Source organism: Catharus ustulatus, chromosome 10, assembly GCF_009819885.2.
Source record: "Catharus ustulatus isolate bCatUst1 chromosome 10, bCatUst1.pri.v2, whole genome shotgun sequence".
Classification (NCBI taxonomy): Eukaryota; Metazoa; Chordata; class Aves; order Passeriformes; family Turdidae; genus Catharus; species Catharus ustulatus.
Genome location: NC_046230.1, coordinates 16,476,636 through 16,496,715, shown reverse-complemented (window position 1 = coordinate 16,496,715; position 20,080 = coordinate 16,476,636). Strand labels below are relative to the sequence as shown.

The 20,080-nt window shown below is 50.8% G+C and overlaps 1 protein-coding gene across 1 annotated transcript; it reads right to left on the bottom strand.

Annotated features, from left to right (window-relative positions):
• Positions 1–1,406: 1,406 nt before the first annotated feature.
• On the bottom strand, positions 1,407–19,636 carry BCL6 (BCL6 transcription repressor). The gene is made up of 10 exons (XM_033068987.1): positions 19,553–19,636; positions 10,885–10,923; positions 9,737–9,904; positions 8,456–8,677; positions 7,339–8,316; positions 6,553–6,734; positions 5,299–5,466; positions 4,103–4,233; positions 3,559–3,696; positions 1,407–2,725 (listed from the first exon to the last, which is right to left on the bottom strand). The coding sequence occupies exons 3-10, from the start codon at positions 9,895–9,897 to the stop codon at positions 2,582–2,584; spliced, it is 2,124 nt and encodes a 707-aa protein (XP_032924878.1). The 5' UTR covers positions 9,898–9,904; positions 10,885–10,923; positions 19,553–19,636; the 3' UTR covers positions 1,407–2,581.
• Positions 19,637–20,080: the final 444 nt, after the last annotated feature.

The following is a 20,080-nucleotide window of genomic DNA, read 5'->3' as shown; positions in this document are numbered from 1 at the left end:
GAAAAGACAGCTGCATTGCCTTTAGATGAGCACATGAAGCAAGAGCTCAAAGATGTCCTAAGGAAGAACAGCAGACCTAGAAGCAGGAAGCCCACAAAGATGAGTGCAGCCCCTCTATCCAGGTCCAGCAGCCTGTCCAGATCCAGAGCTATGCTAAGCAAGACAATTCCTCAGGAGAAACTTCTCTAAGAATAGCATTGCTGTTATTGGTCATCATGATCCCACTGATAGGGCCCAAAAGCATCTTCATAGCTCCTGGTTCTAAAAGCATTCAGATAATGTCAGCAGTAATTGTCTCAGCCTGCTGTGGACATCATAAGGCCAAGTCAGAGCAGCAAGGATGCTGCAAAACAGCAAATTTTCACCCCCTCTTCTTGGCATTTTCCTCCTATGCAAGGCTGCTTTGGTTGTCTCCCATCCACCTCTGTCCCATGGTGTGTTGACACATCCTTCTCTTCATCTCCAGCTCCTCCTAAGAGAGCCTGTCCTGACCCTGCAAACAGCCAGGCCCTCCCCTTCCTGCTGGGGCTTCCAAGTCCCCCCACTGTGATTCATCTGGCAAGCCCCAAGACAAAGTTATCCATGAATTAACTAAACCCAAAATGAAACTCGGACCCCACCCCGGGCCGTGCTGAGCTGTGGCTGGACTCCACACCAGCGCTGGTTCCAGCCAGTCCTGTCTGTGTAATCCAGACAAACTTTCAGTGTGAGGCTGTTTGGTTTTCTGAAAGCAGCAGAGCAGCACACAGCTGATGGCTGCCTGCACAGAGCTCAGGGCTGGGCACTCAGGGTTTCTCCCAGCACACCACAGCCACCCAAAGCACAGCAAAGCAGCTCCTCTCCCTTCCAGGGCAAGCCAGGGACTCCCTCAGGCTGGGCTGTCTCAGCTCTGGCCCAAAGCCAGCGTGCAATGGCTGGAAACAGAGCTGATCTTGGATGGGGTTACAGACCCTGCTCCCCTGAATCATCCCCCAAGGCAGGCAGAGCAGCAGCCCTCCCATCCCAGGCTCTGAAGAGAGAGGAGCAGCAGGCAGTCATCTTCCCTGAGCAATTCTGGCAAGTGCCCTGGATTCCAGGAAATATAAATAACTCCTCAGCCATCTGGAACTGGCCCTGGGCTGGTCAGCAAAGAGCTCTCCCAGGCTCTGCCCTGTTCCTGCTGGCTACTCAGTGCCAATGCAGAAGGGAACAAGGGGGTGGCACAGTTCCCACCAGGATCCAGAGCAAAGCTGAGTCTTGCTCAGGCCCCCTGGCAGAGACCACCTTCACTGGAGGCTGAATGAGGGCCCTGCCTTCAACACAGGGCCAGAGCCACACCAAGCCAAGAGCTCACACCAGGCTGCTCAGCCCCTGCCTCAGGCACCTTAAGGAGAAGGACAGGCAAGAACAGACCTCCCACTCCATCATACATCACTTTTCTTCATTTTATTCTTTTATTTGTACAGCTATATTTTACAGAATGCATTAATGCAGTTTAGACACAGCCCAAACCCTGTCTCCCGAGATTGTTTATAACACAAGCATGTAAAATAAGAACAAAAAAATAATCCAAAACAACAAAAAAAATAGAACATTCCCCCACTAGAGAGTTCCATCAAAACTCCTTTTGCAACATCAGGCTGTACCTTGAAGAAACTGAGCTCAATATAGTCCATACACTGAAAACTTCCATTGAAAAGAAAGGCACCGTGCGAAACCACATTTTACATATATACAGACTGAGAACTAGAACAAAAAAATTACACTTTATTATTATTTTAAATTCCTTCTGCAGCTTTGTTGGTTTAATACACACTTTTTTGTAAATTGTAAACCTTCACTTGCAAAAAAATACAAATACACTGATGCATTTAGACAAAATATTTTCTTACTTGTACAGATGCAATACTTTAAAATATCTCCTTAAGTGCTCTATCATAATAAAGATTCTCAGAGTGGCTTCTGCCTGCAGAGTCCAACTGAGCCTTTAATGCATTTTATATATTTTTAATATAGCTTTTTTAAAGGTCTATATATATTTATTTTATATATATATTTATATATTTATATCTATATATATTTACAACTCTGCCATAGATTCCTTCACCTTTGGTTAAAAAAGTTAAAGCCCTCTCTTTAATAGCATACTTTCTCTTTAAAAGAACACACATTTTGCATACAAAAGAAAAAAATCTGTTCCCATAAATCAACATTACATTCCTCATCTTCAAACGGCAAAGGCTGTGAAGGTTAGACTCCAGAGTTTATCAACACTCCACTGCACAGACATTTAAAATGACTATTTTAAATTTTTTTATGTTTTATATACAGTAAGATCTGAATAATTTTATTTTTTCTTTTTGTTTCACATAACTGGGAAAAATAAAACCCGTGTATTTGTAAATTTCTTTTTTTAAATTTCTAATGTTTCTCCACCTATCTGTACTATGGGTTTAGAGGCACTCCATCATGTGATGAATATTTTTTTCTGTCTCTCTTTTTTAAATCTTTTTTTCTCTTTTAAAGTGTAGCAGGTATCCTTTGGACAGCTTCTCCCCGCCGTGCCCCCCAAGACGAGCTGCTCCTGCGCAATGCTGTGCCTTCAGCAGGCTTTGGGGAGCTCCGGGGGCACCTCGCTGCCCGAGATGCGGTACTGCACCTTGGTGTTGGTGATGGCCCCGTGCTTCTGCCGCAGGTGGAGCCGCAGCTGGCTTTTGTGGCGGAAATGCAGGTTGCACTTCTCACACTGTGGGGCAAAGAGACAGGGTGTGAAACGCCGTCCTCCCTTCGGGGCACCAAATGCCTGCTCTCCACCAGAGGTCCCAGGACACACACGGCGGGAGGAGCAGCGCCTGGGGCTCTCCATCCCGAGCTTTCAGCATATATTGGTTTATGGAATTGCCAAAGAGCAAAGTCCCTCAGGAGATGACTCTGACTCTGATAGATGTAGCACCAAGTTCCATATCTAGGTGATCAAACCAGCTACAGGGCTATTTCTGGAGCTGCTTTTGGCCTCTGCTGAGCTGGATGGCTCCAGGATGTTTGGATGTCAAGCCCTGCTTGGATTCCTTTTCTAGCAGATGGTGAAAGCCAGGAAAGCCCCAGCAAAGAGCTGGGAGCCCTGGAAGCAAGGCTGGGCAGACTGCTTGCTGGGTGTGATTATCACCATCAGAGGGGAGCTCAGGCCAGGCTATCTGCTCTGTTCCCCCATCCCTACACACCACAGGCAGCTGTAATTTAAGCCATAGCTATTTGAAGAAGTGTGACCTTCTTCCAGATGGAGTGGAAGAAAAGAGCAACTAAGATGTACCCAGCTTGGGCTGCCTGTCAGTGTTTCCAACACAGCCACACCTGAACAAATACCACATCAGCATCAGCTCATGCCCAGGAGGGAAATGGGGCACGAGAAGCAGGAATGTGACCTTGGTGTGGGGCCTCTTGAGGCTGGCAAAGGGCATCAGGATGCTGCAACCAGCCTGTGTGAATGCCCTTGTGTCTTCCCAGCCCCCCAGGCTTGGCAGCATTGTCCCCCAGCCCAAGCTGAGATTCCCTACCACCAAACAAAGCAGGGCCACTCACATGATAGGGTTTCTCTCCTGTGTGGATTCGAAGGTGGCTTTTGAGGGTCTGCAGGTGCCGGAAGCGTGTGCCGCAGATCTCACAGGGGTACGGCTTCTCCCCGGTGTGAATGAGCACGTGAGCACGGAGGTGGGCCACCTGCAGAGACAGCTCTGGGTCAGGACAGCATCCCACTGGGAGCAAGGGTATCCCTGTGGGAATGGGGTTCTGCCCAGACAGCTTCTATGGTCTATTGGGTTTATAGCTGGGAGTCAGGGCCATGTGTCTGAGCTCTGATATCTCCAGTCTTTAAGAAAAAATGGAGCTACAACCAACAGTCAGGCTTCTTTCCTATGCCATATTGTCCCTTTTGGACCTTAAGGTCCATATTTATCCCACAACACCCTGGGAAGAGCTGCCCAAGGTAGCAAGCTGGGCCATCATCAGCCTCCTCCCTGCCATGAGGCATGACCAGTCTTGGCGGTGAAGATCTGCCAGTCACGGGCAGAAGATTTAACCATATCCCACCTCCCCAGGCACCGCAGGTCCCAGAGGCTACACGTACCTGGACAAATCTGGCCCCGCAAGTCTCACACTTGTAGGGTTTCTCCCCAGAGTGGATGCGTGTGTGGGTTTTCAGGTTGGCTGGTCGGTTGAACTGTGCCCCGCAGATGTTGCAGCGGTACGGCTTCTCTCCTGCAGAGCCCAAAAGGAAGGGTGAGGGATAAGCTACAGGTGTGCTCAGCAACCAGGATCCATGCTGCTCCCCAGGGTTAAGTCCCTTCAGGTGCCAGATCCCATGGCATGAAGCACTAGCCCTGACTCCTGTCCCTTTTGGAGATGGCTGTGGACAATCAGCATTGGGCAGGGTGTCTACAGAGCAGGGTGAGCTCAGGAGGCAGCTTTTCTCTTTTGGATTGGGAGCTGCAGCCTTCAGGGCAAGAGAGGAAGTCAGGCAGCTCTGCCAGCAAGGATTAACAGCATCATTCCTCCTGACCCTGTGACAGCAGCTGGCACCTACATCTCCCTACAGCTGTCAGTAAACACCCTTGAACACTGCCCTGGTACTTGTGTTGTCTTAGCCGCCTGCGCAGCCCTCCTGGAGCTCAGCTGAGTCTGTGGGAATTTGGGTCTAATTCAGTGCAGCAGCAGAGTCATCAGCCCAGACTTCCCTTCCTCAGCTTGTGAACTGGCTGTTGACATGTTAAGCATTAAAAGCATGAAGTAAAATAAGTTTGTCAGCAAATGACTAAACCCTCAATATCCTCTTCCCTTCTCAGCTTTCATTATGCTGATTTACAGAGTCCATCCATTCAGAGATTTTCCCATCAGCAGAGTTTATGCCAAGGTAGATGTGACCTGGATATTTCTAGGATGTAAAAATAAATCTCAGACTTCTCCCTAAATGTTCTTTTTTTTTTTTTGCTTAAGTCTACCACAAAGTTTCCTGGAGGCCACGCATTTGCTCCCAGTTACGAATTTTGCATGACACCTTTAAAAATAGTGGTGGCCAGTGCTTTAGAGCAAAGGAAGTTGAGTTCCACCCCTGCTGCAAGGGCAGGTATCTCCCCCATTCCCAGGTTTGGTGCTCTGTCCAAAGGCTCCCTGGCAGTGCCAAGTAAAGCACCTTGCTTTTCTCATCAGGGGCAGCTTGTGACACAGAGCAGAGGATGCTGCACCAGGCACAAACCCAGCCATAAACACCCACATGCTCACCAACCCACAGCCTCCCCAAAGCTGTGCCCATGGCCAGCACTGTACCTGTGTGGACGGTTTTGTGGCTGGCGAGGTTCCCCTTGTAGCGGAAGGAGGCCTGGCAGCGGTCACACTTGTAGGGCTTGTCACTGTGGACTTGCAGAGAATGTCTCTTGAGAGAGGCCTCCTCGGAGAACCGGCAGTCACACTCGTTGCAGAAGAAGGCTCCGTTCTCTGGGAGGGCAGAGAGGGGAGCAATCAGATGGGCAGTGCATGGGTCCCCTTCTTGATAGGCTACGGGATGGACTTGGGATGGAGGAGAGGGGCAGCCAGAGCAAATGCTGGAACAAGCAGCCAAGTGCAGGTGTTCACATTGCTTGCACTGTGCTGTTACCACCTGGCCTTGTGCACACAGCAACAACATGCAAGGTTTGACAGCAAAGTCATCATGAGCTCTAGTTTAGAGCTTTCTCTGTCCTTCTGTGGCACACAGGCTGCTTCCAAGAAGCCAGCATGTCACCTGGACATCTCTCAGAGAGGTCCATGAAAACACTCAAGACATCAGGCATCCTCTGAAGGATGCACAGCTCTGGAGCAACTCCTGCACTTTTAGAGGTCTTTAACCTTTCCAAGTACAGAGGTCTGCCTTGAGCTTGGGAAGATGACCATCACCCAAATAACAAGACAGGTTCCCCCAGCAGCAGGATGCTCAATTATTAAATGTTGTGTTGAGTGTTACCACAGTGAGGCTCCTTCCTTGGATCTCTGCCCACACTACAGGTGGCAATGCTGCATTCCCCCTTCCTGAGCTACAGGCAGATGAGTGCACAGATACCTGTCTTTGGGCTTATGGGGTTTTGCAATAAGATTGCAAGCCTCATTATCTGCATTTCCCCAGATGTGCACACTGGGCTCCCTGATAATAAAGATATCATGACGGATGCATGAGACATGCCAGCTTGCCCAATCCCCATTACGGGTCATTACATCTGTCAGGCTTGTTCTCCTGTGGTTCTGGTGGGGTGGGGTGCACTTGTTTCCTGTCCTTACCTGCCAGGTTTGCAGCAGGTGACTAACTCCCTGCACAAGGCATCTGGATGGTGCTGGGGAAGGGGAGGAAGGTAGCAATTCCCATGTGCATGTGTCCCTCATATGCATGCACACAGCTGTTAAGAGGGGGCTGAAAAGCACTGTGGGATGCACCAGCATCTGGGACAGGTCTGACTGCATGTTAGATCACAGGGCACTCAGTGATGGGTTCCTACATGGCACAGCCCCCCAGCTGCTGGTTGAAAAAGTGACCAATGATGCAAGACTCACCACAGCTGGAGTCAGAGTATTCAGACTGGGTTTCCCCCATCTCTTCTCCAAAGTTTGAGCCGGGGGTATGAAGGCACATCTCACTATGTTGTGGGGACTGGCAGCCACAGGAACTGCACTTGGATGAATGCATGTACAGTGGGGACTGCCCTTCGCTGCCCCGAGGGGACCCATCCCGGGACCTGTGGAAGGAGAGCAATGTACACAGCTGTGAGAAGGCTCTTGCTGTGCTCGAGATACCAAATCATTGCCTGCACCCCTCCCGACACAAGGAACACACACATTTTATCAGGACATTTTTGTGGTGAGCTGCACAGCATAGCCCTGAACAACAACAGGTCCTTAAGCCTCAAACCTTCAGATGTCCATCACCAAATGACCTCGAATGTCTTTAGGAACATCCAGGTCCAGAGGGTAACATACTATTCCCTGATACTTGGGCCACTCCATTGCTTACAGCCAACAAAAAGCTTGAGGCATAGGAAGTTTGGTGGAAACACAGGCTAGGCAAATCCAGGCTCCAGAAATAATTCAGAGTTCCCAAAGTTACCCAGGGATTTACAACCAAATGTTCCCAGTTCCTTTGCCAGTCCACACTGGCACCACTACAGTGGGGACAGTGGGCACTCACTGACAACCCTCCACCAAATGCTGGGGCTTCCATCTGCTCATGACTGGACTTGTCAGCCTAGTGCTACAGATATTTCACACTTCCAAACCCTCATCAACAATGCAGGAAGTCCTGTTTCTCAGGGGAGAGGGGCATGGGGGTAGAAGTCTTCTTACCTGTTAACAATATTGTTGAGTCTGCTCGCTTGTGGGATAGTAGAGTCTTCACCATTCACGCTTATCTTGGTGGGGGATTGCACATTGAGATGCTCTGGCTCCATGGACTGCTGGCAAGTGGACATGGGCACGTAGGTGCGAGGAGAGAGGGTTCCCATCTCGTTCTGGTCAGTGCTGTCTTGCTTGGTGTTCTGGTTCAGAGAGTTGAGGACAATGAACTTGTACTTCTTCCAGTTGCAGGCTTTGGGGTCTGTGGGGCTCTTGGTGAAGAGGGAGCTGGAGTTCTGACCGATACGGGCATTCTTGCTGCTGCTGGACTCAGTTGGTGAGTTGGGCTGACAGTCTGACTTCTGTGGGCTCTGAGGGCTGATGAGTCCCTTGCGGTCCAGGGGTGTGTTGGTGGGCTCAAAGTGCTGGCTGATCTCATCCTCTGAAGAGGTCCGCTCCTCCTCTTTGGCCACTTTATCGCAAGGGAAGTAGGGGCTGTTCCGGACTGAAGGGATGACAGGTTTGGGCCCAGAGGCCACGCTGTAGTGCATGTCACTCCTGGCTTCTTCAGCAGCACCTTCTTTTGGAGCATAGATGGTAGCGTGGCACATGTTGGCAGAGATGTCGGTAATGGTTCTCACGTACTCAGTGGGGATTGTCCTGGAGCTGTCGCACGGCAGGATCCTCTCCTTGGGGAAGGCGCCTGCCCTTGAGAGTTCAGAGAGAGGCATCCTCATCTCCCGCAACTCATCATCCACTAGGAAGCTGTTTAGAGGGAGAGGGCTGTATCCGTGGTAGGGGGATCCAGACAAACTGTTGATCAAGCCAGGTGCAAAGGCCCTCCCGTTGCACAGGGACCCGTTTTGAAGAGGCATGCCGTTCTCTGAGACGTCTCTGCTCCGATAAGCCATCACCTCTGGGTGGCCCAGCATCCGTCCTGCCAAAAACTCCTCCCTTGGGGTCTTCACAGCAGACACCATCTCTGCTTCACTGCAATCAGGCAAAACAGGAGAGACACTGAAGTCATTTTCAGCCCATAAAGATACATTTGCAGATACTTTGTCAGCTCTTCTCCTACCCACCCAAACACACAGTCCCAGGCTCTTCAAAGTTCACCAACTGCACTCACCTAGACTTGACAAACCGTCGGCAGGTGTCGACCACGTGCTCCATCTGCAGGTACAGTGCTGTGGCCATCACAGCCATGATATTGTTCTCCCTCAGGTTCAGGCGGGAGGTGTACATGAAGTCCAAGAGGATGCAAAACCCCTCAGGGTTAATTTCAGGATCCAGGTTGATGACATTCAAGTTGCACTTCAGCTGGTCAGTGAAGATGCTGTAGAACAGGCCACTGCAGAAGGGAGACAGTAGAGAGGATAAATGTTACGACAATTCAAAGGCAAAAAGGAGAATTTGTATGAAATCCCTGAGTACAGAGGGGTTCGTGAATTGGAAGGGAGGAGGAGGAGGCAATTACAGAATTCCCTGAGCTTCCCCCTTATTATCAAGCTTGGTTTCTCAGCTTAGTAAGCGTCTTCTGCACTGCACTTTTCCCAACTGGAACAGTCTGCTTTTAGATCTCACCTGCTCAACAACTCCCCAATGCCTCCATTTAGTAATTCCCCAGCTTTTTTGGTTTTTTCCATTGTTGTTCTTACCACCACCCCCTTCCCACTATGACTCATTTCTTTCAGAAGTCTCTCAGGGCATTCACACAGTCTTAAACCAGAAAAATAAAAAAGGAGAAATGTTGGCAAAACATTTTTCAGACGTTTTAATAGTCAAAGCTTGGCTTTTTGAAATCTTTACACCATGTCAGCACGAGAACCTGGAAGGCATTTACTGTAATTCAACTGGGCAATGGTGAGATATTAATTAGCATTCATTGGGAAGCAATTCCAGCAATCTTAGGAGCTGGAATGGGATTTCAGACCCCATCAGGCTTTAACAAAAAAAGAAAAAAAATTTATCAACTAAGGTGGGTGCAGCCAGCAGTCTGGGAGGCAGGGAGGAATAGCTCTAAAAATAGCAGTGGCAGGGGACACCTCGGTCACAAAAGACTCACCCACCCCAGTGAACATCCAGCCCTCCCTCTGCTATCCTGTCCCTGTGGCACATTTGTGCTCTGCCCTCAGGGATGTGCCTCACATCTGCTGTGCTCCCGTTGCTCTCCATGGGCTGTGTGTGGGCAGATGTGGGTACACAAGGAGAGGTGAGGGCAGCACACTGGAGGGAAGCAGTCTCAGCTCTAACCCCATTACAGCTACAAATTTCTTGGCAGCCCCTTTCAGTTCTGCTTCCCTGCCTGTTTCCCCGTGAATCCCACAAGCCCCACAAGACTGCAGCAGTGCTCCTGGAGGCCAAAGCCTGAGGGAGCAGGGAGGGAGCCAGGGAAGGACCCTGCTCTCACCTGCAGGCCATCAGGACTGTTTTGTGGGCTCTGAACTGCTCCCGGTTCACGATGATGACAACATCAGTCAAGATATCCCGGCTTCTAAGGCGGTTGAGGTTGAGGAGGACGTCACTGGCGTGGCGGGTGAACTGGATGCAGCTGTCTGCCGGAGAGGCCATCTTGAGTCTGGGTGAGACAAGCATCAGAGGAAGGTGAGAGTGCAGAACAGCCAGGAAAGTTCCCTAAACCCAGGGAAGAGATGGCCAACTGCTCCTGGTAGGGGCAGCTCCTTGGTCCCAAGGCAAACAGTCCTGCACTGCACCAAGCTCGTGCCAGGCTGCCTAGTGAATCCCCTGGGCTGACGGCGAGACCTGGCACGTCTCATCCCACCCATCAAGCTGGTGGGTGAAGGCAATCAGACCCTCCTGAGGATTAGCCAACCATCTCCTCTTTCTCCCTGCCTCGCCCGTGGCAGCCCCACCCCAGTCCACTCCGCCCACTCAGGTTTATCTCCACAATGCTTCCAACATCGCTTCTAGTCTTCCAGCCTCCCTCAGGAGCCATCCTCCTTGCCTGTGTGATGTCTGGCTGTAAATCCAGCCACAGGAATCAAAACAAGCCTTAAGGTCCCAACTGAAGTTGAATGATTTCAACATCTAAAAAATCCAGCCCACAGTGGCATACCAACCCTCATCCAGGAAACTACTTTCCTACTCCCAGGTGCTGGTCACTCTGGAGAAGACCTGTCCACGATTTCCCAATTAACTGAGGGAGTAGAACTCATCTAACCTGCAGGGCTGCTACCCACATCGTGGCCCAGCCCCTCCCCTTGAGCAAGGTTTGGGTTAGTCGAGGAACATGAAGCCTTCCCCAAACACAACACTCATTGACCCATCTCAGAGGTGCCATCCCAACCAACACCCAGGATGGCCCATGTCTCCCTGAGGTTTGGGCTGGAATGTGCATCTTTGGTGTCAAATTCTTCTACTATCAACCCCCTCCCATAATCCTGGCTCCTCCTTCCCCAGTGGCACATGAATGCACAGCAGTTTCTACAGAGCAGCTGCTATCCCAAAAACAAATTCCAGCTGGGTCTAATGAAAAATTGCATTAAGGAAAGGGAGGGAGAGATTAGGAGGGGAAACACAAAATTTAAATTTACATACCCAATGCCTCAATTCACAGTCCAAAAGTTTCTTTCAAACCTACAAATAAATCACAAGAGAAAAACCACCACATTAGCTGGTAACTATGAATTGGCTGTTGCAGGTCACAAGGTTGCTATTTAGCTCAAGTATCAGTTGGATAAAAGCAGAGATAACAAACCTTCTACTCTCCAGTAAGCTTAACATTTGTTTCTTCCGGTACAGTAAGTTCTTATCACAATCACAGGCTTTGAGAATCCAATCATAGCTTCATCCACACCCTCTAGCCCAAACCATGGGCGTATGCCAAGGAGATTTTCATTTCCATGACTCAGGAACTTAAAGGCAGGTGGGGAAGGGAAGTCAAGCGAGAATTTTCTCACCACTTCTTTCAGAGATAACTCTTCCCCTGCCAAGACTGAATTCCTGTCCGGTGCCACATTCAAGACCCATGCCATAGCCCCAGCACCTTGTTAACAGGTATGACATACACACAAACATCTGCTGTCACTCTGCTCAAAAACCCACATACTCCAGCCACTAGTGAAAACACCCTGGGATGGGATTGCTGAACAGAGATGGGAGGATTTAGGCATCAAGTATCAAAGAGACTTGGCCAGGACTGCATAGGAAGCCAGTGGTGGAGACAATGAGGATGCAGAACAACTGTTCCTTCCCCTTGCTGCTGCCAAAGCCTTCCCTTAAACCACAAGCTTTGTCTCCAGGCACTGCCTTCACCCAGCAATGTAGCTGGGACAGAACAGCAAGGAAACCCAGGAGTTAACTGCCTTCCAGAACTCATACTAATCCTCCAAAATTTACTTAAAACCAAACCAAATTGCCTTGGCACCAATGCAGGAAGAAGGTCCTCAGGCAGTTGCCTCAGCAGGTAGAAGCACAATAAATAAATGAGCCAACAAGGCCTTCATCACACTATTTTGAGGACCAACCCCCAGACTGTTAAGACTGCCCGGCAATTGCAGGAAGCCAAATAATCCCTGTTGAGACAAGGGATTGTCAAGTGCTGCCTTCCCTCTCCCTTGTGGGAGAGTGTGGGTCTGGAGCCCAAGCTACTCTCCCATTCTCAGAGCCACTGGGATGAAGAGATTTAAGGCAAAGTATCACACGCAAACCCCTTTTGTCTTATAGCTTTATTCCAGCCATCAAACACAAATCTTCAGAGCTGCTCTCAGCCTGGCCAGCTTAAAACTTTATGCACATACAAAAAGTGACTCATTTCCCAAATACTGCAGACCGTGACCTTTCTGTACATGCTCACTGCCAGCCACTCACTACCGTCAATTGCAAGCCAAGGGACTCACAGTGTTCTGCAAGGAGCCCAGCACACACCCCTGTGCCCACATGAGCAGATGTGTGTGCTTGGGGCAGCTGACTAGCACCCCAACCTCAGCCACAGTGGCAGACATACTCTGCCAGGCTTCGGGGAGTCACCTCAGTGTCACAGAGGTGAGGAGGTGATGCACTTGCAAACCAACGAAATTACAAATAGCCAGATGAACTCTGTACCTGTGAGCATCATGTGAGAAGCCGCTACTGTCACCAAATCCCCTTATTCACAGTGAGGGCACAGCACTGCCAGGGGGACACCCAGCTTCTCTCCCAGAGCTGGACCCCAACACAGCCCCCTTCCCACCCTTCCAAATTATCCCTCCCAGCACAGCGCTGCTGCAACATCCACAGCCCCAAAAGCTGGGCCCCAAGAGCTGGGCAGGTGCATCCCAAGCAGCTCCTGGCTGCAGGATGTGGGCATGAAAAGGGAAAGGGACTTTCCTTCCCCTCGCTGTGCTGAGTTGGGTTAACCCTGCCCCCTCCAGTCCCCTCTTCCAGCACAGCACTAGCTCTGTATCCAGCATAGGAGGATACTCAAACCAGAGAGAACAGGATGGCCACAAAGACCAGAGACCCGTGATGGGGAGGAGAAAAAACCACTGCAGCCAAATATGGTCTTTGCCATCTAAGCCTCCCTCAAATCCCATGAGTTCCTCCAGGCTCAGCTGGGGCAGAGCATCATCCCACACCCCCATTCCAGTTTTCCTGTCCAGTACCTTGCAGGTGTAGGCTCTCCAGCAGTGCTCGAGGCTGTGTGCCAGGGCTGGCTATGCCCATAGAGGAAGGTCTGGAATAGGCACAGGGCCCATTTTGGGGGTGGCCACACGGGACAGTCACTGCTGCTGCCTTCCAGGAAGGCAATGGGTCTGCCCCAGCGGTTCAGGGAACAGCCCTTCCCTGCTGGCACCTCCCCGAGAAAACCCATTCCTGGAAAGGAGCCCAGAGCTGGCTCTGCCTCCCCTGCAGCTCCATGAGCACAGGGAGGGTGCACCTTCGTGTGGGGGAACCTCTTTCAGCTCAACCCCAGGCAAAGGGGAGACCCTCTCTGCTCACTTTCCCTAGGGCAGAGGAGAGAACCAGAGATTCCAATCCATTTTTCCGCCATGCCTCTCCATTGATCTACTCTCCCAGTCAGAAGGAATCTCTTTTCATCCATCCTCCTCCCACTCTGTGCACAGGGGGAACTCCTTGCTCCCCTATTCTTGTTTGCACAGGGGATACCCTGTGCTCTTAACCCTTCTCCCACCCCCAATCACATAGGCAGGGAGGAGGGCATCAAACACTCCCCCTCCCTGGGCCCCAATCTCCTACCCCTCCAGAGCCTGCAGCGCCGACTCACTCACATCACCTTAGAGGGGTGGCTGGGCGAAGTCTTCCTTCCCCACAGCCTCATCCCACACAGTGCTGCGAAACTGCCCGCCCAGGGGAAGCTCCATCCTGCCCTCCTCCTCCCCAGTCCTGCACCCTGCAGGGTCCCAGCCCCATGGGAACATCCCTGCTGCCTGCCAGGGCGTGCTGCCAGCTGCCTCTCCACCCTGCCAAGGAATGCCTGGTTTCTCCTGAACAGGGATCAGGGGGACAAACAAGAAAATGAGGTGGGGTCTGGGAAGCTCCCCAGCACAGCCATGGGTGCTACATGCCACGGTGAAGAAGATGCTTTATTTTGGCTGCAGGTGTGTGAGCACCCAGCTCAGCTTTCTGATACCATGCAATCCAGGGGCACTAAGTGTCCTTTAGTTGTCACAGAGGAGTTTTATTAGTTTAGTAGTTTCTGTTTAGTGTCTAAGCCAAAACGTGTCTGGGTTAATAATAACCCAGGAAGAGACTGAGAAGTCCACAGCGTCAGCACAGATCAAAAGCAGCATCACTAGTGCAAGCCCTGTCGTATTTTCCACCGTACCCTTCCGTGAGCGGATTGCACTCGCTCTATCGAGCGGTCTCAATCTGATCCAATTTCCTGCCAGCAAACAAATGTTTCTAGGAAATGCAATACATTATCTGGATGGGTTTATTATCAGCATTTGGAACCAGGAAAACTGCATATTTTCTCGAGCGCCGCAGGGAACTTTATAGTTCATACTTCAAAAGAGGGTTTAAAGGATTGCCCTTGAAAGCTGGCCCAGCTCAAGTCTCCACATTGTTTTGGTCTTTGCAGAAGAAAATGCAGAGGAGGGAGGGGTAAGCACGCTAAAACTGCCTCCAATGTTTTCCTACTAAAGAGGACTCCCCTGCCCTCTACGGAGCCAAGCTCTGGCTGTGAGGCAGAGGCAGCGCATGCCCTTGGGAAGCAAGGAGTCGAGCCTTCCTCAGCATTTCAAACGACCCCAAGCTATCTGGCACATTAATTTTTCAAGGGAAGGCAGGAACCATGTGTCCTGGCTGAAATCTAGGGAGCTGCTCCAGAGAGCAGAAGACAGAGTCCGTGCCCTGCCAACACTGAGCCCTGCACCGAGATGCTGACCCGAGAGCAGGGTACAGCCAGAGCTGGGTATCCCCAGCTGAGCTGGGTCGCTGGCCCTGCTGGGCTCCAAGGAGGTGTCTGATCATCCCTACCCTGCACTGGGACAGAAAATTACCAGCTGGCACCTGACCCTCCCTGACTCTGTACTGCTGGGGCCGAGGGTGGCACAGCTCCTTCTGGCAGTAAGGAACTGCTCTGACATCCTGCCTGGATGGGATGAGACACCTGCACAGCTTGGGGTGCCTTGGCCACGGCAGAGACACTCCCTTGCCCCTATATTTAGCCAAACAGATTTAAGGAGATGCATTTTCAAAGGGTATCTAGTCCTACAAGACACCTTCTTCAGGACCCGTTCAGAACCCCCTGTCCTGCAGCGTGCTTGTCTCAAGCTCTCTCCTCCATAAACTGGGGTCCAACATTCCCCAGCACAAAGTCCAAAGACAGCCCAACTAACCAGGAGAAAGAGAGGAAGGAAAACAATATAGATAAAAAAAATTTCCTACCCTCTCCCAAACGCCCCTAGTTCTCTCTCTGGTTTAAATGGGAAGCTCCGCTGAGATTACTGGGGTTTTAAAGCAGTCCTGAAGACTACACACTTGCTCCAATTTAGGGGTATGGGTCTTTTGGCTGCCAGTGTCCTGCAGTGAAGCTAACAGATAGGATCTAGCTTGGATTTTAAAAAGAAAAAAAAAAGAAAAGAATAAAAGGAAAAAGGAGGACTACATTTGCAGTCTAAATTTGCAGTCTGAAGGAGCTTACTGGTCAGATGCTGACTTTTGGACACTGATCTAACCAAACTGCAAACTGTGAACTCCTGAGGTTTGCCAATGCCTGCTGTAAACATGGAAACCAAGTGTCACTTTTTGCCAAACAGAAGAATGGTTTAAAAATAGATCTAGAGAAGAATACAGGCACTCGGCATACAAGGCTCCCGTTTATAGACTCCCTTGCTACTATAAAATGGAGCAAGAGGTTATGAGCACACAAGCAACTTTCCACCAAATTTAGATTTTACCAACTTCTCAGAAAAGTGAAAACAACATTTCAGGCTCCAGCTGAACCAGTAAAAGGTTTTCAAGTGAAGTTCCCAGCCCAGGTATTGCAGCATATGGACTAAAACAGGCATGAAAGTTCTCCAACCTTTACACCATAAAGATATGAAAGCATCTAAGTCAGACACTGAGAAATGCATCTACTGATTGGAGCTTCACTTTATTAATCTATAGACTTTGTAAAAAGGTTTTCTTTTTCATGGAGAATCCAAATAAAATAAGAGGACAGTCATACCACACAGGTCCGGCACACAAAGTTTTACCACCTGTATTTGTATGGGGTTTTGAGGATAATGTTACTGTTTACTAAGAAAAAAAAAAAGTCCTCCGAACCCAAACACTATTCCTACAAATTCATATTGGGCTGCTGCAGCCTTGGAGGTTGAAAGCTTTCCCCACCCAAGGGAAAAAAAAAAAGGCGAAAAAAAAAAAACAAACCTACATAGCTTTACAATACATCCTAAATTAGGCAAAAATTCAAGGGCAGATTAACACCACAACTCGGAAAGATTTTCACATGTGATTTCATGACCAGACCCAGAGAGAACTCCATATGGAAATGTCAGTGACTTTAATAAGCACTCGGTTGTTTCCAATTAGGCTCCTTAAGTAAGTTCAGTGGCATCCAGAGTTTCCTCTGCCACCTTCCTCCAAGCTGGCAAGCATTTTTATTTTTTCTTTTTTTAACGAGCAGTTAATAAACATGTTCCCACTCTGCGAGGCTCCGGCCCCGCGCGGAGCGGTGGGAGGTGACACTAGATGGCACCAGTTCGCTTTGCTGCAGGAGCAATTTTTCCCCTTGGAAAATAAAACACCCCAACCAAACCTGGAAAACATATAATTTTGTCGATGCAATTCTGTTTCTCTTAAAACGCGTCTGAGCAACATTATTTTTATGAGCTTTTCCAGCCTTGTTTTGAAAAACTTAATGTTTCTGCTAGGTTTATTTTTGTACCATCCAACAGCCGGCTGAATCCTCCCTGCACTGCAAACAGGGACGTCTAAAAAGTGTCACAAAGACTTTTGACGGATTTTTTTTTATTGTTTTGTTTTTGGGGTGGGAGAATCACTTCTCATTCCAACTTCTTCCTTCACAATAATAACTAACCAGTTAACCTCCACTTCCTCTCCCAATATTGACTCAGTCAGAACTGAGGGGGATTGGAAATTGAAATGCATCTTGAGATCTTTGATCTGTTTTGCCAATCAAAATTGAACAGCAAGAGATGAACTCTTTTCTTACTGAAACGATGTAATAATGCATTCTTCTGGAAGATTTCTAGACACCTTTTGAATATTTTAATGGCTTGGTGATATATTTCATAGGACAAAATGTTTGCCATTTATAATGCAAGTTTTTAAACCTGCAATCCTACCCTTAGGAGAAAATAACAATCTCTGGTTTTACCTCTCCATGCATATATAAAGAGAGGATTCCCCTAAACTATTTTTAGAGCAATTTTTGAACTGTAATCCCCTCTATGACTGGAGGAAGGAGCCTGCATTTGCTCCTGAAGCTCTTATCCTTTAAATCCTTCGAACGGTGTGGCAAATAATAATTTTTAAAGCATTTAAAAGCTCAGGAGAGAAATCAGTAAGATTCCCAGATCAAATAAGGGCCTGATCCCAAACCCGGCCCTGCTGACACTTCCACTGGCACAGGTAGGAATCTGGCCCAAGACAGATGTCGGACCAATGTAGCAGCTTCTCACTGAAGCTCATCCTCTGTCCCCAGCCTCCCATCACACTGATCCTGCGCCTACTGAAGTCAGTGGAAAAAACTAACCGGGGATGGGTTTGTTTTTGTTGATTTTGACTCATGGTTTTAAGCCCAGATTTGCCTCTTCCCTGGAAATGCAACAGGGGGGGTCAAAGGCAGCTTTTTAGGCACATCTGAGAGGCTGCCGCGGATTTTTCTAAACAAACGCCTTGCTTTCTGTTTCCCTCCTTCCCAAGAGGCGATTTCATAACATTTCATACTGTGACTTTGCAAACTACAGGCGGGGGGGGAACGGCGGGGAGGGGGGGGCGCGGCCGGGAGAGGTCGCTGCCGTCCGACCACGAAAGTTTTCATAACAAAGTTGGGCTTTTTCGGTTTTGTTTTGCCTTTTATTTTTAAAGTGGGGGAGGGGGAGAGCTTGAAAAAAAAAAATTAAAAAGAAAAATAACCATATGCGCACACAAGATCGCGCACCTAATAAAACAATTTAAAAAAAAAACCAAGAAGCCAAAACAAACAGCGCTCTCTCTTCCCCGTCCGCTCCCGGCGGTTTCGGGGGCGCAGCGGCGCGGGGCTTGCGCGGCTCCCCGCGGCCGCTCGCTCCAGGAATAGCGTGTGGCCAGTGGCCAGCCCCGCGGCTGCCGCCGGCAGATTTACGAGCGCCTGTCCCCGCGCCAAGTCCGCCGCGGTAGTAAACACAGGGCAAGGGCTGCGCTGGGGGCAGCGGGGGGCTCCGCACGCACCGCGCCCCGGCCCTCGCATCCCTCGCACGGCTGCGCTCCGCTTCCCCCGCCCGCCGCCTTCCTCCCGGCGGGGGACGCCCGCTCCTCCCCGCGGGTGGTGGTGGTGTTATTATTATTATTTTCAGCCCTACGCGTGATATTCAGAGGGGCTTCACACACTTCTGCCCCTTCCCGAGTTTCGCACCGCGGTTGCGGTCCCGGCCGGCAGCCGCCCCGCACGCCCCGTCGAGGCGAGCGCGGTCCCCGCCGCCCCGGGCCGGCGCTCCGCGGTGTTCCGGGGCCGGCAGCGGCCGAGCCTCCCCGCGGGCTCCCCCCTTCCCCGGGCAGGGAAATGCCGCAAGTCTTCTCCATCACCGCCCGCTCTTAGCCCGGGGCTTGACAGATCACGGCGCAGCCCCGCCACAGGTTGCAAAACGCACCAGCCCTTTCGCGGTTGCGCCGGGGACGGAATAACAATAATAATGCTTTAATAACAGAAACAGAGAGAAGTGGGGGCTGGTGCGGAAAGGCCGGTGGCCGGTGCCGCCGAGCCCCCGCGCTGCCGCCAGCCCCGCTCCGCGGCGGCTTCGTGCGGCGGCGAAACGACAACAGCGACACAACACGCACACATCCAAAAAAAAAAAAAAAAAAAGAAAAAAAACCCAAAAAAAAGAAAGAAAAAAAAGGAAAAAAAATTTAAAAGATAAAAGAAAAAATCCTAAGAAAAATAACACACCCCGACCGAAGGATCCAGCCATTGAGAGCGGACCCCGAGTCACGCCACAAGCCCGGCGGCCGCCAGCGCTCGCCGCCGTCCTGCGCCCGCGGAGCGGCTGCAGGTGCAGAGGAGCCGCCGCCGTTCCCCCCCGTCCCCACCCGGCCGTCACGCGTGCGGGAAAGCCAATAATCCCAGATAACCGATAATCCCCGGGAGAGGACGGCGAGGGGAGACACTCCCACCCACCCCGCTCCCCTCCCCTTATACACGCTCCCAGCGTTAAAGACATGCAGGCACCCCTATTTCCTTAATTTTTTCTCGCCTGACAGCAGGCAAGGGAAAAAGGGGGGATGTGTATGTGAATTAAATAAATAAATAAATAAGGTATAGAAAAAAATTAAATTGAGATGGCAAAAATAATAGTAATTAAAAAAAATAAAATAAAGGGCACCTGCAGCGGGAAAGGGGGGGAAGGAGAGAGGAGGGAGAGAAAAAAAAATGGGTAGAAATATATAGAGGCGGCTCCGCGCCAAGCGTCGGAGCGGGGCAGGGAGGGAAAGAGGAGGGAAAAAAAACGGAGAGAGAAAAAAAAAAAAAAAAAAAAAAAAAAAGCGAGCGAGAGAATTAAAGGGTAAAATCGGCCGCGGCAATAGAAGCAGCAATCACCTGGTCTCCGGGCTTTCCTAGAAACTCCTTGCATCACCACTTCTAAGAACCCCAGTTCTAAGAATCAACAGAGCCCAATTCTCGGAATTTGAGCTGCGGACTCTACCATCGCGCTCGGCATGGGGAGGGCCACGGACCTCCCCCCTCCGCGCCTTCCCCCGCGCCGCGCCCCTCCCGGTGTGCGCGGCCCCCCGGAGTGGTCGCCATCGGGGTCGGCGAGGGGGGCCGCGTATCCCAGGGGGGCCGCGGCGGCGGCGGGGGTCGCACCGTGTCGCCCCCCGTTCATCCCCCTCCCCGTTCCCCCCCTCCAGCAGTGGTCGTGCCCGGGCGGCGGGTCACGTGGCGGCGGGTGCTGTCGGTGACGTGGGGGGCGCGCGGGCGCGGAGCAGCGCGCGCGGCGCGGACCGAGCAGCGGCGGCGGCGGCGGCGGCGGGAGAGGAAACCGGGGGGTCCCGGGCACAGCTCCGGGCGGTGCACACACACATCACACCCCCTACCACCACCAGCCTCCGCTTCTGGGCTTTTCTT